Source organism: Chiloscyllium plagiosum, unplaced genomic scaffold (assembly GCF_037043375.1).
Source record: "Chiloscyllium plagiosum isolate Xiang-an unplaced genomic scaffold, Cpla_swu_hap1 HiC_scaffold_26, whole genome shotgun sequence".
NCBI lineage: Eukaryota > Metazoa > Chordata > Chondrichthyes > Orectolobiformes > Hemiscylliidae > Chiloscyllium > Chiloscyllium plagiosum.
This window is the reverse complement of record NW_028270164.1, coordinates 3,613,671-3,639,794: the sequence shown is the minus strand read 5'-3', so window position 1 is coordinate 3,639,794 and position 26,124 is coordinate 3,613,671. Positions and strand designations below refer to the sequence as shown.

The 26,124-nt window shown below is 41.0% G+C and overlaps 1 protein-coding gene and 1 pseudogene across 2 annotated transcripts in view; one reads left to right on the top strand and one right to left on the bottom strand.

Annotated features, from left to right (window-relative positions):
- LOC122563025 (tyrosine-protein phosphatase non-receptor type 22-like) overlaps positions 1–26,124 on the bottom strand; it is a 95,809-nt gene that overhangs the window by 48,435 nt on the left and 21,250 nt on the right. Inside the window, exons 2-10 of one of the 2 annotated variants that reach the window (XM_043716337.2) lie at positions 25,680–25,788; positions 22,254–22,330; positions 19,572–19,667; positions 15,125–15,163; positions 14,634–14,705; positions 13,397–13,456; positions 11,946–12,088; positions 10,674–10,740; positions 4,474–4,551 (exon numbers count right to left, since the gene is read on the bottom strand). In XM_043716337.2, coding sequence (XP_043572272.2) covers positions 4,474–4,551; positions 10,674–10,740; positions 11,946–12,088; positions 13,397–13,456; positions 14,634–14,705; positions 15,125–15,163; positions 19,572–19,667; positions 22,254–22,330; positions 25,680–25,788 — 741 coding nt within the window. The remainder of the gene's footprint in view (positions 1–4,473; positions 4,552–10,673; positions 10,741–11,945; positions 12,089–13,396; positions 13,457–14,633; positions 14,706–15,124; positions 15,164–19,571; positions 19,668–22,253; positions 22,331–25,679; positions 25,789–26,124) is intronic. The other variant, XM_087973428.1, reaches the window with a different exon arrangement.
- Positions 7,715–8,330, top strand: LOC148145067 (large ribosomal subunit protein eL30-like; annotated as a pseudogene).

Genomic DNA, 26,124 nt, shown 5'->3' with positions numbered 1-26,124 from the left:
CTGTCTTATACCTATCTCCCCTCACTTTAAAGTTGTGTCCCCTTGTGTTTGCCGTCCCCATACTTGGAAAAAGGCTCTCCCTGTCCACCCTATCTAACCCTCTGATTATCTTATATGTCTCTATTAAGTCACCTCTCAACCTTCTCCTCTCTAACGAGAACAGCCTCAAGGCCCTCTGCCTTTCCTCATAAGACATTCCTTCTATATCAGGCAACATCCTCCTCTGCACCCTTTCCAAAGCTTCCACATCATTCTTATAAGGATGACCAGAACTGTACACAATACCCCAAGTATGGCCGTACCAGAGCTTTGTACAGCTGCAGCATGACCTCCTGGTTCCGGAACTTAATCCCTCTATTAATAAAGGTCAAAACATTGTATGCCTTCTTAACAACCCTGTCAATCTGGGTGGCAACTTTCAGGGATCTGTGTACATGGACACCGAGATCTCTCTGCTCATCTGCACTCCCAAGAATCCTACCATTAGCCCAGTACTTTGCATTCTGATTACTCCGGCCAAAGTGTATCACCTCACACTTGTCCACATTAAACTCCATTTGCCACCTCTCAGCCCAGCTCTGCATCCTATCTAGGTCTCTCTGCAACCTACTACATCCTTCGTCACTAAGCACAACTCCACCGACCTTAGTGTCGTCTGCAAATTTACTAACCCACCTTTCTAAGCCCTCATCCAGGTCATTTATAAAAGTGACGAACAGGTTGTAATGGGAGGCGACTTTAACTTTCCAAACATAGACTGGGACTGCCATTGTGTTAAGGGCTTGGAGGAGAGGAATTTATTAGGTGTGTGCAAGAAAAGTTTCTTACTCGGTATGTGGATGTTCCGGATAGAAAAGGAGCAAAACTTGACCTTCTCTTGGGACATAAGGCAGAGCAAGTGACTGAGGTGTTAGTGGCAAAACACTTTGGGGCCAGCAACCATAATTCTATTAGTTTTAAAATAGTGACAGAAGAGGATAGACCTGATCTAAAATTCAAAGTTCAAAATTGGCATAAGGCCAATGTTGATGGTATTAGGCATGAACTTTCAAAGTCGATTGTGAGAGGTTATTTGCAGGAAAAGGAATGGTTGGAAAGTGGGAGGCCTTTAAAAATGAGATTACGAGAGTCCAGAGGCAGTACATTCCTGTGAAGGGCAAGGCTGGATGACCAGAGAAATTGAGGCTGTGTTCAAGAAAAAGGAAGCATATGTCTGATATAGACAGCTAGGATTGAGTGAATCTGTAGATGAGTAGTAGGAATATAATCAAGAGGGAAATCAGGAGGGCAACAAGGGCACATGAAATAGCTTTGGCAAATAGGGTTAAGAAAAATCCAAAGGAATTTCATAAATACATTAAGGACAAAACTATGGAAAGAACAGGTTCCTTAAAGATCAGCAAGGTTGTCTATGTGTAGAACAGGAGATGGGGGAAATACTAAACGAGTATTTTGAAAGAGTATTTACTGTCGAGAAGGGTATAGAAACTAGAGAACATGGAGAAATAGTGATATCCTTGAAAAGTATCCATATTACAGAGAAGGAAATGCTGGACATCTTAAAATGCATAGAGGTAGATAATTCCCTGGGAGCTGATCAGGTATACCCAGAAGTTTGTGGGAAGCTCGGGAAATGATTCCTAGGCCCTTTGCTGAGATATCTGTATCGTCGATAGCCAGGGGTGAGGTGCTGGGAGCCTGGAGGGTGGCTAATGTGGTGTCTATTTAAGAAATGAGGTAAGGAAAAGCCAGGGAACTATAGACCGGTGAGGCTGATATCATTGGTGTGTATGTTTTGGAAGGAATTCTGAGGGTCAGGATTTCCATATATTTAGAAAGATAAGGATTGATTAGGGATAGCCAACATGGCTGTGTGTGTGGGAAATCATATTTCACGAACTTTATTGAGTGTTTTGAAGAATGACAAAGAAGTTGATGAAAGCGGTGTGGTGGAAGTTGTCTAAATGGACTTCAGTAAGGCTTTCAACAAGCTTCTGCATGGTAGACTGGTTAGCAAGGTTAGATCCCATGGCATACTGGGAGAGCTAGCCATTTGGATACAAAATTGGCTTGAAGGTAAGAAACAAAGGCTCGTGGTAGAGGGTTGCTTTTTAGACTGGAGGCCTGTGACCAGTGGTATGCTGTAAGGATCTGTACTGGGTCCACTGCTTTTTGTCATTTATATAAATGGTTTGGATGTGAATATAGGAGGAATGGCTATTAAGTTGACAGATGACACAAAAATTGATGGTGTAGTGAACAGTGAAGAAGGTTACCTCAGAGTACAAAATGACCTTGATCAGATGGGCTGAAGGGCCAAGAAGTGGCAGATGGAGATTAACTGAGATAAGTGTGAGGTGCTGCATTTTGGAAAAGCAAATCAGTGCAGGATGTATACACTTAATGGGGAGGATCCTGGGAGTGTTGTCAAATAAAGAGATCTTGGAATGCAGGTTCATAGTTCCTTGAAAGTGGAGCTGCATGTCGACAGGATAGTGAAGGCGGCGTTTGGCATGATTTCCATTATTGGTCAGTGTATTTAGTATAGGCAGTGGGAGGTCATATTGTGGCTGTACAGGACATTAGTTCGGCCACTTTTGGATTACTGCATTCAATTCTTCTTTCCTTGCTATATGAAGGATGTTGTGAAACTTGAAAGGGTTCAGAAAAGATTTCCAAGGATGTTTCCAGGGTTGGATGGTTTGAGCTATAGGGAGAGGCTGAACAGGCTGGGGCTGTTTTCCCTGGAGTATTAGAGGCTGAGGGGTGACCTTATTGAAGTTCATAAAATCATGAGGAGCATGGATAGGGTAAATAGACAAGGTCTTTTACCCGGCAGTGGCAACTCCAAAACTAGAGGGCATAGGTTTGGGGTGAGAGGGGAAAGATTTAAAAGGGACCTAGGAGGCAACGTTTTCATGCAGAGGGTGGTGTGTGTATGGAATGAACTGCCAGAGGAAGTGGTGGAGGCTGGTACAATTACAACATTTAAAAGGCATCTGAATGGGTATATGAATAGGAAGGGTTTAGATGGATGTGGGCCAAGTACTGTCAAATGGGACCAGATTAGGTTAGTTGGTATTAACAAGTTGGACTGAAGGGTCTGATTCTACACTATACAATTTTATGACTCTAAAAATTAAGGGAAGGAAAGAATAATCTACGATGACAGAAAACAGCTGTTCTTCTTCTGCTTTGGTGATCAGGAGGAGGAATGGGTTATGATCTGCCCAGCTCATGTACAGGACCAAGCAATGCATTTCTGAAATGGCCTGTGCAACATTAATGTGAGGTGCTGCATTTTGGGAAAGCAAATCTTAGCAGGACTTATACACTTAATGGTAAGGTCCTAGGGAGTGTGGCTGAACAAAGAGACCTTGGAGTGCAGGTTCATAGCTCCTTGAAAGTGGAGTTGCAGGTAGATAGGATAGTGAAGAAGGTGTTTGGTATGCTTTCCTTTATTGGTCAGAGTATTGAGTACAGAAGTTGGGAGGTCATGTTGCGGCTGTACAGGACATTGGTTAGGCCATTGTTGTAATATTGTGTGCAATTCTGGTCTCCTTCCTATTGGAAAGATGTTGTGAAACTTGAAAGGGTTCAGAAAAGATTTACAAGGATGTTGCCAGGGTTGGAGGATCTGAGCTACAGGGGGAGGCTGAACAGGCTGGGGCTGTTTTCCCTGGAGTGTCAGAGGCTGAGGGGTGACCTTATAGAGGTTTACAAAATTATGAGAGGCATGGATAGGATAAATAGACAAAGTCTTTTCCCTGGGGTCAGGGAGTCCAGAACTAGAGGACATAGGTTTAGGGTGAGAGGAGAAAGATATAAAAGAGACCCAAGGGGCAACTTTTTCACGCAGAGGGTAGTACGTGTATAGAATGAACGTGTATAGGATGTGGTGGAGGCTGGTAGAATTGCAACATTTAAGAGGCATTTGGATGAGTATATGAATAGGAAGGGTTTGGAGGAATATGGGCCGGGTGCTGGCAGGTGGGACTAGATTGGATTGGAATATCTGGTCGGCATGGACGGGTTGGACCGAAAGGTCTGTTTCCATGCTGTACAGCTCTATTACTCTAGCAACTGTGCAAAGTTACAGCTTACGCCCTGGAGACAGACAATTAATTAACCTACATCATGTTAAAGTTAGTTCTGCTTACACTTTCAAATGATTGGCTTTTAGTAGAATCTAATTTATGACAATTTCTGGCAGCATGGTATTATTTACAGGACAATCCTGGGGAGCAAGGCAGTATTCACAGAGGGTTCTAGGAAATGTGTGACAGTATTTATAAGGTGTCTGTAGGAAAGTGACAATATTTATGGGTGGGGGGGGGGGGGGCACTATGATAGGCACTACAGAAATGCAAGTTACATCTCTTTCTGATTCAACAAAAAGAATTAGCTTATCTGATAGCTGCTAATGCCACATGTTCTCTACACCTTCAACATTATTTACAACTTCATCTGTACCTTGGTTTGTACAATTGATGGTCTTTGTGTTCTCATTTCTTGAATCAGGTCATAAATGCTGAAATTTTCTGGAATTATCTGCAATGGAAAAATATCAATTAGAAAGCTCCTATAATAGCAAAAGCTGGTGGGTGCTGAATAAAAAAGTTCAGTATGTAATAAAAATAGAAAGTGCAGCAAAATCTCAGCAGTTCTTACAGTATCTGCGGAGACAGAAACAGAGTTATCTTTTGTGGTCAATGTCATTTCATCGTCCAGGCATTGTTAATTGGGCTGTGACCAATTGGTTAAAAAGTTCTTCACCAGATCCAGCACAGTGGCTCACAATGGTTAGCACTTCTGCCTCACAGCGCCATGAACCTAGGTTTGATTCCAGCCTCGAATGACAGTCCATGTAACATTTGCACATTCCCTCTGTGTCTGTGTGGATTTCCTCTGGGTGCTCTGGTCCCCCCCCCACCATCCATAGATGTATAAATAGACAAGGTCTTTTCCCTGAAGTGGGGGTGTCCAGAACTAGAGGGCATAGGTTTAGGGTGAGAGGGAAAAGATTTAAATGGGACCTAAGGGGTAGCTTTTTCATGAAAAGGGAGGTGCATGTATGGGATGAGCTGCCAGAGGAAGTGGTGGAGGCTGGTACAATTGCAGCATTTAAAAGGCATGTGGATGGGTATAGGAATATGATGGATTTGGAGGGATATGGGCCAAGTGCTGGCAAATGGGACTAGATTAATTTAGGATACCTGGTCGGCATGGACGAGTTGGACTGAAGGGTCTGTTTCCATGTTGTACATCTCTATAAATATATAACTATGTGCAGGTTAGGTGGACTAGCCATGGAGAAATATAGGGATACAGGATGGGATAGATCTGGGTGGGATGCTCTTCAGATGGTCAGTGTGGACACAATGGGCCAAATGACCTGCTTCCACGCTGTAGGGATTCTATGAAGTTAATGATACTTAACAAGCTCTTATCTATCGGAATAATTCCTTCAGAAATAAGACTTTCAGAGATAGCAGTTTCTATCTTTCCCATGTAGATCCTATCTCTGCCAGAAGCTCACCCTGAGGAAGAGCCCAGCCCTTTTCCTTTGAAACCAATTGGTCAGGAATGTGATACATCTCTAGAGCAAGTGGGACTTGAATCTGGACCTTCTGGCTCAGTGGTAGGGATGTTATCATTGTACCTCAAGAGCTCCCTAAGAATCCAGCTTCTTTTTTCTCTCTTTCTTTTATCTCAGTCTATATTATTATAGACAACTCAATGTCCTTTCTCCCAGTGGGACTTTTCATTTATATTCCACATCACTAAATAACCCCGTTTCCAGTTATTCACAGAACAGGCAAAGCCCAGCAAGAGCAAAGAACCCAGCTTCAGAAGTCTCACATATTAGCTCTGCTTTCTCACCACAGATGCTGCCAGAGAAGCTGAGCTTTTCGAGCAAGTTCTGTTTTTGTTTCTGATTTCCAGCATCTGCAGTTCTTTTGTTTTTTTTAAAGAGCCCAGCACTTTTTTTCCTTATTTCTTATTTTCTATCAGGCACAACTGAATGGCTTTCCCACCAGCAACACCAGTGTGACGTTTGATGGTCCTTTTCCTTTTAACTACCACCAGTACCCACCCGGCTAGCCCATTAAATGTGAGGGGGAGGTAGGGTAAGAGAGAAGTGACTAACTCAAAACGTTGGAGAGTTGGAGGGGGAGATAAGGCACGGTATCCCACATAGTACCCACCTCTCTAAAGGCATCGAGAGTATTGATGGACACCAGATGCTGCTTCTCCACGGACACCCAGGCATGAACATAACCATGGAAGACAATTGGCAGAGATGACCCACCCATAGCTCACTGTCTGGACCTGTTCATAAAGAAGCCACCTTTTTTTTCATTAAATTTAACCAATTTTTCATAATCGACCTATTCAGAGCTGTTATTATACACCTCTGGAGCAAATGGGACTTGAACTCAGGCCTCTCAGATTAGGGATAGGGACACTACCCACTGTATCATAGGAAGGACCCTGGGTCTGATTTTCCCCCAAATCATCCTATGATTATACGTATATTTTTTAATATAGTGAAGAACCCAGCTCTTAAATACAAGCTCCAGTGAGCATAGGCCAGACCACTCAAAGCATTCTTAAGCAGGCAGCTCAGACCATAACTTTGCAATTTATTTCGGTGAGTGTACAGTTAAAATTACCCGGATTAAGTTAGCTAGGTTGATTACTAGATTTTAAAACAGAAAGAATTATTCACAAAATTATATAATGAAACACAAAAACATAAAGAACCCCTATAGAACTCAACCTATCTAACAAGACTTTATTATGCTGTTCCGAATATACACAACAGTCCCAATAAGCAAACCCCCTTTAAAAACCAGTAAGTGGAACACATGCTGACAGGTTGAAATTGAAGGGCAGAAAGAGCGAGAGAGAGAGTTTCCACACAGCTCCTTGTTGAACTCCCAACCAGTTCCAGACTCAACTAAAACTGCTCAGCTCAGCTAGAGAGCTGACCACTCCCCTTTCTTTATACAGGTCACTTTGAAAACATAACCACTTTGGCCTGAAATCTCATCTGTTTATATATAAATAAAAGGCCTCTCAATATCCTTTTATCTCTGTACCAAACCAGACTGATCGGAGCCTGGCCTGGTTTATTACCCCTCTGAGAAAAAGCAAGGACAGAGTCTCCTTGAGCCAGCTTTTAGAAAAATAAAGGGACTAGCTTTGTGACAGCATTACTTGCTCTCAGGTAATGAACTTTGAAGCTGTTCTAGTCTACCCTTAAAAGAAGCCTGACTTCTAACCCTGATAAAGAGAAATTCAACCTCTGAATGGTGCTCAGAGACTGGGTGGGAGACTAATCCTCACTGTCATCTCTGAATTATGATGAGAAGTCAGAAAAACATTGGACATTTAAGCCTATAACAGTCAAGAGGAGAGATCTTCCAGAGAATCAAAGATGTGAAATGGTCATCCTGCATCATTATGTCAAGGGAAACTGCTAGAGCATCACACGAGGCCACAAGTACAAAAGGAGAAGAGCCAAGTTCAGGATAATTGTCACATGGATAGAAAGATTTGTGAAATATCAGGGAGTTGATGGTTGTGCTGAGCTGACACAAAAGAGGAGTTGAGCCTGGGGCAGATCAGCCATGATGTTCAGTGGCCAGGCAGGCTTGAGGGACTCATATTTCTTATGTCCTTCTGTACAAACAGACTAGTACTTTGCATGGGCTCTGAGGACAATCTCTCTCAGGCCCCTTCTAAACTGGTGTGTGTTGTAGATTTCCCACAGCATCCCTCTAATTCCACATAGCATTTTTCACATGGCTAATCCACACATCCCAATTTAGCATGGTCACCTAACCTGCACATCTTTGGACTGTGGGAGGCAACTGGAGCACCCGGAGGAAACCCTTACAGACACGGGGAGAATGTGCAAACTCCACACAGACAGTCACCCGAGGGAGAATTTGAACCTAGGTCCGTTGTGCTGTCAGGCAGCAGTGCTATCCACTGAGCCACTGTACCACCCAAAACAGTCTTTGAAATCCAACAACTCTAAGCTCCAGCTGGTTATGAAAAGTATCAAATATGTGCTTGGCTACAAACAGACTTTAAAAATAATTCATCAAGGCAAAGCCAACAACTGTCCAGTCTTGAGGAAGTCAGAGATTGAGTGTTACACTAAATTAGCCATCACTGGTATGTACCATTACAGTGGCAATAATATCGAACTAGGTAGTGTTTGTGGTAAACACTAGGGTGTGCACACTGACTATCATTGTGATCCTGGTGATTCTGAAAATTTCAGGAGCATGCTAAAACCAATCAGTAAGAAATAAACTCTAAACTGTTTTACAAAATTTATAGTAGTCTGCCAAAAAAGTCCACAAAATTATAACAAATAAAGGATCACCAATATGGTGTAGCTAGAGAGGAGCTGTCTCCACTCATAGATCTCAAACCCTCCATTTCCAGCAAATCCAGGAAAATCTTTTCTGAGCCCTCTCCAATGTAATAATATCGTTCCAATAACAGGGCAACCTGAACTGCACACAGTACTCCAGAAACGCCTCACCAATGCCCTGTACAACCTCAACATGGTGTCCTAACTTCTATACTCAAAGGTTTGAGCAATGAAGACAAGTATGCTAAATGACTTTTCAATCACCCTTTTTAACTGTGATGCAAATTTCAAGGAGTTATGTACCTGAAACCCTAGGTCTCTCTGTTCTATACCACCACCCAGGGCCCTACCTTTCATTGTATAAGTCCTGTCCTTGTTTGGATTAATCGTGACAGAATTGAGAGTGAGGGGATACAGACTTGCATGTAATTGGTCAAAGAAGCAAAAATGATACGAGAGAACATTTTTTCATATAGATAGAGACTATAGTCTGGAATACACTGTATAGGATTGGTGAGGCAGCTTCAATGAATGCATCTAAAAGAGAGTTAGAGTGTAATTTGAAAAGGAGCAGGGTGCAGGGTTACAGGGAGAAGACAGGAGAATGGCATAAAGTGATATGCTTTTCTGGAGATCTGATGGAGACCCAATGGGCCCAAAGTGCTCCAATTCTGTCTTGTCATAACTCTGTGATTCTGAGAATACTATATGGCTCATCAAATAAACTCTGCCATTCAAAATCACCATGGGCTTTCACTTCACTTTAGTGCCCAGTACCTATATTCTTTGACTCCTATAGAGACCAAAAATTGGTCTACTTCAGCCTCAGATATGCTCAATGATGGAACATTTACGACACTGTGGGGTAGAGAATTCCAAAGATTCACCATGTTTTGAGTGAAGACATTTCTCCTCATCTCAGTCCTAAATGATCAGCCCTTTATCTTGGGACTGTGCCCCCCACCCCCTTGTTCTACATAATCGAGTTCAGAGGAAACAACCTTTCATTGTCGACTCCCCACATTCCTGATGAAGGGCTTATGCTCGAAACATCGACTCTTCTGCTCCTTGGATGCTGCCTGACCTGCTGTGCTTTTCCAGCAACACACTTTTCAACCCTTCCGAATTTTGTATATTTCAATGAAATCGCCCACTCATTCTTCTAAACATCAGAGAATAAAGACCCAATTTACTCAGTTTCTCATCATAGAGCAACTTGATCCCAAGGATCAATCTAGTGAGCCTCCAGTATACATGTATCCTTCCTTAAACATGGAGACCAAAACCACACATAGCATTCATTGTGTGGTCTCATCAAAGCCCTGCACAATTGTAGCAAGAAATGTTATTCTTGGACTTAATCTCCTTGTAATAAAGGCCAACATGTAATTTGCATTCTTCATTGCTGGGTCTACCAGCATGCTGACGTTTTATGTTCCTCATAAGAGTATATCAACATTTCCAAGTTTCACACCTTTTACAAAATGTTCTACTTTTCTATTTTTACAATCAAAATGAAGAACTTCACACTTCCCCGCATTGTATTCCATCTGCCCACTCACTGAGCCTGTTTGTGGCCTCAACACAGTGCATTCTAGCTTTGTGTCATCAGCCAACCTGCATTTGTTATCCTATGTCCCTTGGCCTAAGTGAGTATTTCCCAAACCTTCACCCACTGTGACCCCATTTTGAAGGTTGAAGATAGGCATGACTCGTCAGTGAGAGCTAAGAGAGTGGTAGCTTGTTAGAGCACAGCTGGTATAGCTCAGTCAGCACTCCACAGTAACCATTTGCAAACCCAAAAATATCAGCTTGTGACCCCACTTGGGGCCCTAACCCCAAATTTGAGGAGGCTTAGTCATTAAGATGGGTTGTAAATAGTTACTAGTCACAGCTTGCCCCATTTAATCCTGTATCCAAACTGATATATCACCTGTAACTCCACATGCCCTATCTTGTTGCATTAACCTTTTCACTTTCGCATGGGATGTGAGCATTGTTGGATAAGCCAGCATTTATTGCCCATCTACAATTGCTCTGAGGATAATTATGAATCAACCACATTGCCGTGGATCAGAAATATGCTTGTGTTTCTCAAATAGTTCTTAAGCCATTCTTTTAATAAATGCATTCACTTCAAACATTTTACAGCTTCAATAAACTGCCAGTGAGATATTTTAGCTGAATGTGTTTTTAGATCTCTCAGTTCCCTGTTGTGATGCAAAGATGTTCTCAAATGAGCTTCATATATGCAAATCGGATATTCAGATAACATTACCCCATCCTTCAGCAGCTTCCAGGTATAATCAATGGCACAGATCACACCGGTCCTTCCACAGCCAGCACTATAAGAGAGAGAGACATTGTAGAAGATGATGTCAAAGAAAACAAGGCAATCCTTTCATCCATGACACCCTGCATTGCTCCTCTCAGTGAAGGACAGGATTTCCCGGCTTAGGAAGGGAAAGCTCTAACCAGCGGCAACTCATTGCCGTAAAGCAGGCCACCTGCTAATTTCAGCGTTGGTTTGGCTTGCTGTCAGTTTTGTTAGTTTTGATTGTGGCCAATGAGCTACTTTCAGCAGGTTAGGGAGACTGACCGATTACCCAACTCTGCAGGAATGTTAGCCTTGGTCAAGGAATGGGGAGGAGATTCAGGGGTTGGTGAGAAAGGCAGGGAAATGTGAAATAGGAAGAAATTAGAGGTCTGGAGGAACTTATATCAAAACTTACTTTACTCCCCCAGCCACCATCCTGTTCATTGCGGGTTTCCTGTGATCTGTTCAATACACAGTGACTGTCTCACCATTTTATATTAGAGAGGATCTGGAACTCAATTTGTGCTGATTTTCATATTAAGGAAGCCTTTGCTTGCCTGCAATAAACATCTCATTCCCATCCTGAAGCTTGGTTGATGTATGGGGTATTGAGGAGATAGATATTCTATCTCCTAATATAAACACACTGCCTGCTCCATCCCATTGCCTTGAACAATGAGACCAAGGGATGGATGCATATGGCAACACCACCAGGGATTACACATGGTACTGACTTGGAAATCTAACACTCTTTCTTCAGTCAAAATCGTGGAATTCCCTCCCTACGCAACACGGACTATAGCAACAGGAAAGCAAGCCACCACCCTTAGAAGGGAAAATACGGACAGGCAATAAAACATTGGATGGGGAAAGATGAAGTTTGGGATTAAATTAGGACAATAAACTCATGGAATCAGAATTAAGATTAGGATGCTATTTTTCAAACCATTTGGGCTTCCTTCATACCAAGTACTGTATTTATGAGAAGTGTTTATGGCTAGTTAGCCAACATAGGGCAATAAAACCACAAGTATTTTTCTCGTCAGGTTGTGTAATCACAACAGTGGAAAAAGAATGATTACCAAGGGAATATTTCTCACTGCTGGGTTTTTCCCCTTTGACAAGTCACAAGATATTAGAGGGGAACAATGGGCTTGAAGCTGAACCTAAAACTGTGCATTTATTGTGATCTGTCAGTCATTCCTTCCCGCTGTTTGGAATTTGGTGTGTTACCTGCAGTGGATACAGATGGGATTGTCATCGTGTGGTTGATAACTCCTCATGTCCTTGATCAATTCCAAGATAGGGTCGATTGAAGATGGAATGTCATGATCTGGCCAGTTGATATAGTGAAGCTGGTACACAGTCCGATAGATCTGGGTCAGGAACAAACAACACCAAGTTATGAAGCTTTTCCAATTGAATTCACGGACAGACCATAGGCTAAGTTCTCCACCATTTTAGACACCGGCACTAATTTTAATCAAAAATATTACATACAGCACAGATGAATGTTGGCCAATGGTTTGGATTCCATCAGTCCAAAGGCCATACTGCAAAGAAGTATAATTAATGCGGGAAAGATAACAAAAGCACTGGGAGCATCAATGAAAGGGATCATACTGTAATGAGAAAAATATAAGCTAAAGTTACATACCTAATGAATTACTGCATAACTCTTATTCTTTGAAGAATGTGAGCATCATGGCTATTGCTAACATTTGCTGAAAATGTGTTGCTGGAAAAGCGCAGCAGGTCAGGCAGCATCCAGGGAACAGGAGAATCGACGTTTCGGGCATAAGCCCTTCTTTTTGTTGACCAGCCTTGTGCAACTGAGTAGCTTGCTAGGTAGTACAAAGACATTCATATTGCTGTGGGCTTGGAGTCACATGTGGGACAGATCAGGTAAGAATGGTAGATTTAAAACTATGATGAGCCTAGATAGAGAGGTCAGTAAGGATGTCTCTCTCTTGAATGGTTAGGAGCCAGGGCATGGAGATTAAGGATAAGTGAGGAGCTGAGGAGTCATTTTTTTCCATGCAGAGGGTGTTGGAGTTCTGGAACTCACTGCCTGAAAGGATGATCGAAACAGAAACCCTCATCACATTGAAACAATGTTTAGGTGAGCTCTGGAGGTGTGGGAACTTACTGGGTCATGCTCTAAGAGCTGGAAGATAGGATTAGGCCACAGGAGACAGAGACAAGATGGGCAGAGGAAAGCATATGGGGAGGGAGCTGAATAGAGAAAGAGTTAGGGTAGGAGGGAAATAAGAGTGGTGGGAATGTGAGGGGGGTGTGAGTGGTGGGGTGTAGAGAGATGAGAGTCAGGATTCAAGAGACTGATACAAGAAGGTAGAAACCAGATGGAGAGAGAAAAAAGGAAAATCAGGAGGTAAGGTAAAGTAATAAAAGGAACTCACCAGAGGGAAATTAATGTGTTTTATATTTTTTGTACTACATGTTTTATTTTCTTGCTGAACCTATCATGTTAGTTCGGTATATTTCTCATTATAGTATTAGTGACCATATCAAAGTTCCATTACATGTCGTGAATAAATGGATGAGAAATTGGTTTTCCCAAAAAGACAGCAGTTTAAGAGTTAATAATGTCAGATTGTGAGTTATTACTGTGTGTGTTTATCAAGATTAATATTTGACTGCAATTCCTCTAAAGCCATACTTACATTTTGAAACTGAACTTTCAATGTTCTAATGACATATTCTGGTTTGGTCTTCTCTTCTTCCTGGAGAATCAGGAAGAGATTAAAAACTGAGTGAGCCATAATAACATGCTCTATGACAGGGCTATAACACATTCATTTAATATTATCTGATTGGGAAGCAAGATAAGGTGGATCTCATACACTAGCTACCCACAGGGCCTTGTCCACAATCTGCCCAAACTCAACAATGAACTGAAGACCAGTGGCTCCTTTGGAACTCTGCATGTCAATAGGTGAATATATCAAACTGTATAACTAACCTCTTTTGCCAGCACACTGAGTTTAATCTAGTTGGTAGTTAATTCACACAGTCAAGGAAGTTCCCAAGTTCAAGTTAGAAATGGGGGTGCTACAATCATAGAATTTTACATCAGAATAGGCCAATCAGTTATAGCTGTGCTGGCTCTTTGAAAGTTCAACTAATCCATACCAACGGACATAGTCATCCTCATAGCCTTGTACATCCAATTCCCTTTTTAAAATTCAAACATTCTAAAATTCTAATAGTCGATGCAACTCAGGACTGCGTCCAATCAAATTTGAGAATTGAACAGTGAATATAAAGCTCATTATGAAAGGACAGGCTTTCTTTTTGCATTTCATTCTTGAAGGTTTGGAGTGCATTGTCTGAAATGTAATGGACAATTGTGTTGCTTTTTCACGAACTGGATGTCCTATCCAGGGTAGAGAATTCTAAAAGACTCAACTCTCTAATCAAAGAAGTGTCTGCTCATCTCAGTCCACAATAGCATCTCACTATCTAGCCTACCAAACCCTCTCACAATTATGTACTTCAATGAGATCAGCTCCAATTCTTCTCAACTCCAGGGAAAGTAGGTTCATTCTCCTCAGTATCTGCTCATGTGATAATCCTCTTATCCCAGGAATCAATCCCATTAGATTTTTTTGCATTTGCTTGAAGACAACTACATCCTTTCTTGGGTAAAGAGCCCAGAAATGTAGACAGGCATTTCAGGTGATGTCTCACCAAAGCCTTAGATAACTGGATCAAGTCTTCCTTACTTTTATACCTTAAACTTCTTGCAATAAAGACTGATATACTAGTTTCCTTCCCAGTTGTTTACTTGGTTGCAAGCTAAACAAATTTGACAAGCATGTTAGAAATAAGGACCTGGGTTAGGGAGCTGATTCACTCCACTCAGAGATAAGTGAGTTCACCCACAATTAAAATACTCACACAGGTAACACAGAAAGGACCACAGCGATATGGCTCCTCCCCCATGTCTGTCCAGTATTGCTCACACTTTTTCTAAAAAGTAAAGACAGACATCAATCAGAGAAGGACAGAAAGGGTTCATTTTGCTTGTATTGGCTTTTTGAAAAACCATCAAATTCATCCCACTCTCCTGCTCTTTTCTCATTGAACTGCATTTTTCTTTTATCTTTTCATGTATTTATCCCTTTCTTACAATTATGTACAAAAGCTACAACTGTATATGCTTCCACTGCCCTTCCAGATCACAACAATTTGTTGTGTAAAATAAATTGGCCACGATCACCCCCTAACCTTTTCTTTATCATTTTAATTTTTTTCCGTGGGTTACAGGTCCCCAAACAGGTGAAAATAATTTATTTATACCAGTGTCATTTCCTTTAACAATACACATTTTGTTTTCTAAATTCTTCAAAAAATTGAAAGCATAAAAGGTGGAGACAATGACAACTTACCCGCCCCATCTCAAACACACGACACGCCATAACTATGACCTGATAGAACAAGGGAAAAACCAACACAGTGAGATTGTTTCTGCTATTGAACTCCAGTCTTTAAACATGTCAAAAACAGCCTATAATGAATTACATTTACATGAAGAAAGAACTTTTTAATGACAACATTTAAAGGGAGAAAAATATTCTTCAGAGGAGAATGATGGGGAAATGGGGAGATATATTTTGGAGATCTGAAGGTCTGAGAATGCTTGGGATTTTGGGATTTAGGGAAATGGATTTGGAAAGATCATTATTGCTGAGTGTGGAGTCATAATAGCCGAAGACCATGGTGGGTGGCATGGGGGAAGGAGAGGAGAATTGTGGAGAGAATTCAAGTCAGGAAAGCGGAGGGAGAATTGGATTAAAGATTGGGAGTTTGGTGGAAGGGGAATTGATGCACTGGAAGCTGGGTGGCTAATGGAGGTTTAGGGGAAGGGGATGACAAAGTGTGAATATTTAATATTGGATGAGTTTACAAGACACAAACTATTCAGTGGGTGGGAGTTTCCTGGGATTAGATTAAGAAATAACACCTTATGCAAGGCTCAGAGTTAAACAGAACATGAAGACTCCATTATAATGGAGCCCAATAAAAACAAGTTTATATTTTCCTCTAATAAAATGGTTTATCAATCCAGAGAGTAAAAGGCTGTGGGAACAGATGGCCAACCTGTGAAGTGCATATGTGCAGCCAAACTTAGAATGGGATTGAAGAGTGGGTAACTTCTAGGTTCTGAGTTCGAACAGACTGAATGGGCTGAATAGCCTCTTCTTGTTTCAATGGCACTAAACCTATTAGTGTTGAGCTAGACTCTACTCAATTGGATCATGGTGGTCACAGTGTTCAGGATGGTGCCAGAGACAAATTTTACTGCTATTTCATTCCATAGCTATGGTTCCCATTCCATAGTTAACATCATGATCGGCATCAAAGAAAACAGCATAGGGCAACGATGTGAAGCAGCTCTTGGAGAAAGTGTAACATTCATTGATATTGTTGGGACAAATAGGAAGGTAATTTTAATCATGATATGGAAAACGAATAGACTCTGTCAGGCATTAAGAAAGAAAAGAAAGATTTTTGCATTTCTTTAACACTTTTTATGTTCCCAGGACATTCCAAAGGTCTTTTTAGCCAATGAAATAGTGTTAAAGTGTAATTATTGCTGTAATGTAGGAAATATGACAGCCAACATGTGAACAGCAGGGTCCTAGAAACAGCAATGTAATTATGGCCAGGTAATCTGTTTCAGTGACTTTGATTGAGATTTAATTATTGACCATGACTCCAGGGAGAATTCCCCTGTTCTTCTCTGAATCTATACCATGGGATCTTTCCATTCAATTCATAGCTCAGAGGGGGCTTCGGTTTACATCCCAAATAGAAGACAGCACGTCTGACAATGCAGCACATCCTGAGTTCTGCATTGAAGTGTCCCATTGGCTGACTGGATTGGACTGGGTCCAACAAGTGAGAAACTAACATCTAACTGATTGAACCAGGCGTAAAAGATCCAGTGCCCAGCTGCCTGTACCACACAATCACCCAAGGCTTTGGGTTCAATCATGGAAGATGGAGGCCACTGGTGACCCAGTACCTCGGCAGACAAACTTGGACAGGAAGTTCCTGAGTCTTCAACTCATACCTACTCGTAACAAGGGGCAGTGACACCGGCATCTCTGAGACCACCTGCTGACTGTTTGCCAGTAATGTTATTAATTTCATTTTACTGTCAACATTTTCCTGCAAAAATGGAAAGTACACATGAACACAGGAACAGGAGTAGGCCATCAGCCTCTCCAGCCTGTTCCACCATTCAATGAGATCATGGCTAATCTGTAGCCTAACTCCATATACCTGTCTTTGCCAATGTCCCTTAATACCTTTGCTGAACAAAAATATATCCATCTCACATTTAAAACTAACAGCTGAACTAACATCAATTGCTGTTTGCGGAAGAGGGTTCCAAACATCCAGCACCCTTTGTATATAAAAAGTTCTGCTAAGCAAAGTTTGAAAAAGAGAAGCATTCTATTTATGTTATTGGATTGTGGGATGTGGGCATCACTGGCAATGCTGGCATCTGTACACTGACTAGTGCCCACCCTTGCCTACCCTGATGTGGTGATGTTGAGCTTCTTTCTTTCTGACTCACTGATAAAGATTTGTTACAACTCAGTGGTTTACTAGACCATGATGAAGGGCTTTTGCCTGAAACATCGATTTCCCTGCTCCTCAGATGCTGCCTGACCTGCTGTGCTTTTCCAGCACCACTCTAATCTAGACTCTGTTTTCCAGCATCTGCAGTCCTTGCTTTTACTAGACCATGTCAGAAGGTGGTTAAGACTCAACTGTGTTGGTGTGGGAAGTCACATACAGGTCTAGATCAAGTAAGGCTGACAGCTTTCCTTCCCTGAAGGATGTTACTGATTATACGTGGGTTCTTGTGACAACCTGACTGCTTCATGTTCCATTTTTCTCAAGCTGTACTTCATCTCCAGATCTTCTAAAGGTAATTTGAGGGCTGAAACTTCCACAAGAGGACACTGAATGGTGACTCTGACTGTGAATTAACAGCTCAGTGTTGGGGAAGAATCAAATGATTCTTCATATTTCCAGTTTTTAAAATCAGGAACCCAGAATGTGGAAGCTGCACAGAATGGAGAATAGGGAAGCTGTGGAATTGGCTGCCACCAGGTTTGGCAAGAGGTTTCTGATAGGTTCATGCCTTGAACATTCAGCATATTTATTGTCTTTTTTAATGAAACCAGTTATATCTGTAGTTCTGCAAATATTAACCTTACATTAAGGCTTATGTAATAAGCAGTAAACCATGCTACAAAAACTACCAGTGAAGAATTCCCCTTTGATTACCCACTGCGCAGTTCCTGCAAACTGCCTAGTAACTTACATTATTTTTTGACATGAATTGATCATTTGACACTGTGGTTGGAGGATCTTGCTCTAATAATCATTTCTCAACCACACAAAGACCCCCGTTCAGTCTCATTTTGCAAAGCTTCCAGGATTTATACATAAGTCAGCAAAATTCTTTCATTTTCCATGGTTCCTCAAAATGCTACTTCACAACACAACAAACCATTCCATGGACACCAGCTAATGTCCTAGCAAGGTTTGGATCCCATTTTATGAGGTTTGCACAGATTCTCGGCTTTGTGATCAGACCACAGACCAGTACACTCAGTCATGTGGGAGCATAATAATGTGGTGATTATACAAGAATTATAGAATCATCTAGAACAGAAAGGGGACAGTTGGGCTAACACACCAGAGCCTGCTCTTTGAAAAAACATTGTCCAGGAGGAAGGGGAGGCAATGACCCAGTGATATTATCACTGAACTGTTAGTCAGAGACCAAGGGAATGTTCTGGGGACTTAGGTTCAAACCCTGCCACGGCAGATGGTGGAATTTGAATTCAATAAAAATCTAGAATTAAGAGTCTATTGATGACCATGAATCAATTGTCAGGAAAAAAAATCTGGTTCATTAATGTTGATATGGAAGGAAACTGCCATCCTTACCTGGTCTGGTCTACATGTAACTCCAGACCCAGAGCTATGTGGTTGACTCTCAGCTGCTCTGCGGGCAGTCCCTAATGGATAATAAATGCTGGCTTAGCCTCATCCTATGAATTAATTTTCTAAAAAAAAAGAGTCCAACTCTACCAGTTCCTATCCCATTGTTCTGCAATCCTTTAATTAAGGCAATTGCTGAATTAATAATCCAGACTACATGAATTCAAATCCCACTATATTGAATTTGAATTGAGTTTTTAAAAACCTCAATATTAAAAAAAATGAGTAAAAGCAAATAAGAGCCTGTCAGAATATGGCAAGTCACCTCGAATGGTTCCCTAATATCTTTTAGGAAAGGATACCTACCTGACTGCAGACCTATGTGAACACCCTTAAGTACGCATTCAAATGGGCCAGTAACGCAATTTGTTGAATCAAATTAGGGCAACTGGGAAAGGGAAATCACGGACAAGGGAAATCAATGTTAACCTTGCTGGAGAATTAACAATCTTTTAAAAATCCTCAAAAGCAAGAATCACAGGATTGTTATGGCTCAAGAGGAGGCCATTCAGCCCATTGTGTCTGTACTGGCTCTCTGAACATTTAGACTTGGTGCTAACCTTGGTGCGAATCACAAAGCAAAAGCTAACACTTACCTAAGACCTTTCAGGCCCCTAACCATTTCAGTTCACATGAAACTTTAAATTTTGCCTCTTCACAGTGACCTTTTGAATTTTTCCAAATATTTCACCCTTTATTCTAATTTCCACCATCTGCATAGTTTTGATTTTGTTGGCAATTGCAATATTGTTTAATGGCGATATTTTGCACAATTTTCAGAGGGCATATATCTTAAACATAACTTACCAGGACATTATATTCCCACAGCATCCTCCAGAAGTCCATCACTGTATGGGGCAAAGGACCTTGTGTTGCTATATAAGCTTTGGGTCCATACACTCCCTTAGAAATAAAACCATTTATAAATGCCACCCAGTGTAAAGTAATTATTGAAAAAATATACTCTATCAAATGTGATGCAAATCACAAAATATAATGTCAAATAAAAGTGCATATTTTATCAGATATATGTTTTGAGATGTATTGAACTGGTCTCAGGTTTGTGACATAAGAGCATAAGAACCAGTAGCAGGAGTAGGCCATTTGGCCCTTCGAGCCTGCCCAGCCATTCAATAAGATCACGACTGATCTTTTCATGGACTCAGCTCCACTTACCCACTCACTGTATCCCTTAATTCCTTTACTGTTCAAAAATCTATCAAAGATTCAACAGGGTAGCCTCAACAGCTTCTCTGGGCAGGGAATTCCACAGATTCACACCCCTTTGGGTGAAGAAGATCTTCCTCAACTCTGTCCAAAATCTGCTCCCCTTAATTTGAGACTGCGCCCTCTAGTTCTAGTTTCACCTGCCAGTGGGAACAACCTCCCTGCTTCTATCTTATCTATTCCCTTCATCATTTTATATGTTTCTATAAGATGTCCCTCATTCTTTTAAATTCCAATGAGTATAGTCCCAGTCTACTCAATCTTTCCTCATAAGGCAACCTTCTCCATTCCAGAATCAACCCTGTGAACCTCCTCTGCACCCCCTCCAGAGCCAGTACATCCTTTCTCAAGTAAGGAGATGAAAACTGTACACAGTACTCCAGGCGTGGCCTCACCAGCTCCCTGTATAGTTGCAGCATAACTCCATCCCTGTAGCAATGAAGGACAATATTCCATTTGCATTTGTAATTACCTACTGCACCTGCAAACCAACTTTTTGTGATTTATGAACAAAACACCCAGGTCCCTCTGCACAGCAGCATGCTGCAATTTATCACCATTTAAATAATAGTCCATTTTGCTGCTATACTAACCAAAATGGACGACATCACATTTACCAATATTGTACTCCATTTACCAGTCCCTTGCCCTCTCACTTAACCTTGATATATCCCTCTGCAGACTTTCAGTGTCCTCTTCATGTTTTGCTCGGTTACTCATCTTGGTGAATTTTGATCCACCACACTTGGTCTCCAACTCCAAATCATTATTGATTATTAACAGTTGTGGTCCCAACACTGAGGCACACCATTAGTCACTTATCTGCAACCAGAAAATCACCCATTTATCCCCACTCTTTGCTTTCGGTTAGTTTTTAAGTGGTAAGGTTCAATAATAACTTGGCTCAGCCAGCCCCATCTGTTCCTTGGATTTAGAAGATTGAGAGTTTTAGCCTCTTTCCAGGACTTGAGCAGGTATGCATGACTCTGGAGAAAATCTTTAATGTAATACTGAGAGAATTCTTCATTATCAGATATGATAATGTTCATATCTATCAGCATCTCCTTTAATCCTGCAAGCTGTTTACTACTTTATTTCTTAAACTTTTCTCCAGTTTATGCTCCTTAGCCCCATTCTTGTTCTCACATAGCTGATTAATATTCCAGTCTATCACTTTGAGTTTAGGACTATCTTATCTTTCTTTGTCTTAATTCTTGTAATGTAATCATTATTACCAGATGTTCGCCCTCTCTTACCTGCTCTCATTTCTTTTCCACGATTAGCAATGCTTATTCTTACATAATGGCTCAGAAAGCAAGTCTTGTGCACAAAATAAAATCTCCATCCTTTTCTCCCATGCCACTCCCTCTCTCCATCAGTTTATTTAGTTGAAACCTCCCATGACTATGATTTTTTTCCCATGTATTTAAATAATTCTCCCTCCATATTCTTTCTCATGTCTGATGTTTTACAGAGTGATTCGTCACTTCCGAACCATTCCCTCAATTCATTTGGATGTCTGTCTCTATGTCTAGTTAAGTCCTTTCTTGCTGAACATTATTTTTAAATAATAGTTACCCCATGGTGCCTTCCTTCTATATAATTTCTAAATACATTAAAGTCTGTGATATTTAACTGCTAATCCTGTCCTGCCTGCAGCATTGTTTCCAATTTCAACTGTTTCCTTATTTCTAATTATTGGCTCTAATGCTTTGCTGTAATTCACAAAATCAGGGAATGATACATCAGAGAATGAGGCCATTCAGTCTATCATGACTATGCCAGCTCTTCGTTAGAGGTGTCCACATAGGGCCACTCTCCTGCTCTTTTACCCATAGCTCTGCAAAAAGTTTCCCTTTAAATTTTAGCCAATACTATTTTGAAAGTTACTGATGCATTTTTTACCATTACCCCTTCTTCAGCTAATCACAGCAGCTTCCTGAGTAAGAGAATATTTCCCCAAGTCATCACTGGTTCTCCCATTTAAGCGATCTGATAGTTACTGACCTTTCAGCCACTGAAAACAGTTTTCCTTATTTACTCTGTCAAAGTAGTTCAGGATTTTGAATGCCTTAGTCAAATCTCCTCTTTACCTTCTCTGCTATCAAAAGGAAAATCACAGCTTCTATTAATTTGACCCATCAGTGACTAACACATTTTCCCCACTCCACAATTAACTCAACGGTGGGGATGGTTTCAACTGAAATGCACTGCCTTTTTTTTTAATAACTGTCACAACATTTCCATTTTAAAAGTGCGTACCTTGATGAAATTGGCATTGATATAATCAGAATCACTGTCGGAAATGATCAGTGACAGCTGCACTCGGCTGTGATCAACTGAAAAACAAAATGCAAATTACACGTACACACCCAGCACACATTTTCCATTTCCTTGTTCTGCCCATTGAGCTAAAAGGAGCTAAGCTACTTATTTGACCCAGAGGTGTCTATAGTTTCCATCAACTTGGTAATTTCAGAAACTTAGAAGTCAGTGAACCAATGCCAACATACTCAGGTTCTCATGAAATAGATTATTCGACAGTTAAAAGTCCTTCAAATGGGACATATTCATCTCCGGGGGGCTGTAAAGGTAGAAGTGATAGTGGAACAGGCAGCTCACAAGAAATTCCCATTTGGAGTCTGATGGACAGGTTCCAACAGAACTGAGTCTTTTACAAGTTGCTCCCAGGACTTTTCACTGCACTGTCACTGGAACATAAGAATGGCTGGATAATTAAGGATGGGTTTCCATTTTCTAGTTCATCCCAGTAAAGGTCCTGGGGTAAGGACCTAGGGAGTGTTGCTGAACAGAGACCTTGGAGTGCAAGTACATAGTTTGGTGAAAGTAGAGTCACAGGTAGTGAGGATAGTGAAGAAGGCATTTAGTATGCTTGCCTTTATTGGTCAGTGCATTGAGTATAGGAGTTGGGAGGTCATGTTATGACTGTACAGGATGTTGTTTATTCCACTTTTGGAATATTGCATGCAATTCCTGTCTCCCTGATATAGGATCGATGTTGTGAAACTTGAAAGGGTTCAGAAAGGATTTACAAGGATGTTGCCAAGGCTGGAGGGTTTGAGCTATAGGGAGAGGCTGGATAGGCTGGGGCAGTTTTCCCTGGAATGTCAGACGTTGAGGGGTTACCTTATTAATGTTTATATAAACATGAGGGGCATAGATCGGGTGAAAAGCCAAAGTCTTTTACACAGGGTAGTGAAGTCCAAAACTAGACGGTGTAGGTTTAAGGTGAGATGGGAAAGATTTAAAAGGGACCTAAAGAGCAATGTTTTCATGCAGAGGGTGGTGAGTGTATGGAATGAGCTGCCAGAGGAAGTGGTGGAGGCTGGTACAATTACAACATTTAAAAGGCATTGAATGGGTATATGAATCGGAACGGCTGAGAGGGATACGGGCCAAATGCTGGCACATGGGACTAGATTAATTTAGGATATCTGGTCATCTTGGACAAGTTGGACCAAAGAGTACGTTTCCATGCTGTACATCTCTATGACTCTATGTTACATTCACTGCAAATCATTCATCAAATTCATCCAATACTTCAACTCAAAGTTTTTTTTTCCTGAAATAAATTTCTGTAATGTGTATCTAAACGAGTCCATACTAATTGGTGCACCATCTCCCAGATCCACTGATTGACTGCTCACTGGCTGGAATAAAGCTTCTGCAAATTACTTCAAAATTTAACCCCTTCAGGTACAATGTTTTCCTGTTCTAATGTTCCAGACAAGGTGAAAGGCACATGGTCAATGAGATCTAGTCCCTTTAGAATCTTAAAAATAGCAATTATTCAGCCTCCAAACAAATAATCTCTTTTTCAGTGTGAACATGTCCAGTTTATATACCTTTTCCTCAGAACCTCTAAACTTATTCATTCAGCTGTTCTCCAGTTGTTCTCTGCCACAAACATTTGACAGCTGCTATAATTTTTACAATTTTGTGACCAGAACTGTACACTGGATTCTAAATATGGTCATGATAATTATTTCCATCATTTAAGAAAAGAAAAGGCTCAACCACAATATATACTCACTGATGTGTTATATTCTCTGGTATTTTAGTTGTAGAATGGATTCTGTTTAAGATCAAATCTATGTTGGAATCTAATGAATCAGAGGTCACAGATTCATCAGATTCTTGACAAGTAGTGAGTGATGGAAAATGTCAACTGATGCAATTCAAGTCCAGAAACATTCACAACTTTATGTTGAGTGTTAGTTGCAGTCATGGCATCGGTATTTTATTGTGTTCCTGTAATTCCACACCATGCTGTTGCTCTTTTAAACACAGTAGGGGGTAATAGGGAGGGCATGGGAAGTCTAAGGTTTGCAGTTGTTGGGGAGAGATTGTAGGAGCTCAGGGATCTGCAAGGTAGATGGTGGTTCTATATAACACAATATAGGATAAATATACATTCAACTAGCAATTCGCATTCACAAACACCAACTAGCCACTAAACGCCACGACCTGCTGTCCCTCGTAGCCACACATACAAATGACAAGGACCACAAATTTGACTGGGACAACACAACGATCATAGGACAAGCCAAACAGAGGACAGCCAGAGAATTTCTAGAGGCACGGCACTCATCCACAGACTCCATCAACAAACACGTTGACTTAGACCCGATATACCGGGCACTGCAATGATCAACAGGAACCAGCAACCAGAAGCAGCAGGAACAGAACCAAATAAATCCCAGAAGACACAGTACAGCAGCACTCCACAGGAGGCTCCAAAGCACTGAAGATGTCACTTAGACAGGGGACGAAACATTTGCAGATCAACTTCCCAGCTCGGCGAGCATGCCCACAATCATGGCGGTTCAGTGAGTGAGTGTGTGAGCATGTGAATGAGGTGATTGACAATCATGGGAATCAGTGCTGGGTGTTTCTCAATGATTGGTCAGGAGATTAGTAATCAGGCAAGATGAGCAGAAGCAAGTATAGTTTGGGGCAAACTTTATTACATTAAAGCTCAAATATATATGAAGACCAGGGAAGTAGAGGTAGGTCCCAGGCGAGTCTGTTGGATTTGGAGGTAACATCCCTGCTCCTCCTGCCCCTCCAGCCATTCTGTAAAGTCACACCCCTCATAGGTTTGACCTTTTTGAACCTCCTTTTCCTCCTCACTTTCCTGAAGCCTGTCCAGCTTGGGTTAATATAGGAACATTACAAAATAGAGGCAGACAGCATCATTAAACACAGTCTCAATCTCCTTCCTTAGTTCTAATTCCATTAAAACCAAAAGTGTGCATGTTTGAGGAATGTTATGTTCATTTTTCAGATCTTTAATAGTTAACTCTCTGCCTAATCCTGTCAAATGTGAAGAAAAAGTAGCAACAACTTGCACAGGTCCCTGTACCGAAACATCATTAAATCCTGATACACCTTCATCAATTTCTAGATACAGTTAAAAATGGTATAAAACTCCTTAGGAATATTTAGCTTCAAATTAAATGCTTCAAATTTATCCCAATTTTGTGTCAGTAAATATCCTACGATACCCTGAAAATGCAGTAATTTGTCTTTCTTGATATTGAATTAAGATGATCAGTATTAATTAAGCAAAAAAGTTGAACATAAGTTAAGAATGAAAAAATCCTGGAGGATGATAGTGTTCTCTGAAAAGGATTGGAAGATTTGAAATGGAAAACTTTGACTTACAGGGTACAATATCTTTGTAACGATTTTTCTTGACGTTTTCTTGCTTCTCTGCGTAACCCGTTGGGTAGACTTTGTCATTCTTGTTTTTAACTGACTGTCTTTTCAATCTCTGCAGGGGTTAGGGACAAACAAGACAAAGACATATTTATGATGTTTTGCAGGCAGAAAATTGCATCAGTGTAGACTTCCTCTTGCAATGAGAAAGTTTCTCCAGTTCAAAAAATCTTTTCTCATCAACAACATTTCTCTTTGATGAAGGGGATTCGTACAAGTCTCCAAGAATACTAGAATATTACAATATTATGAGCCAATTCAGGTCGTCTTACTCCTGCTGATCTATTCTCCACATGAACCATCCAATTCAACCCACTCTCTCCTGGGCCTTTAATCTTTTAGGGAAGAAAACTTGCCATTCTTGCCTAGTGTGGCCCATATGTGACTCCCC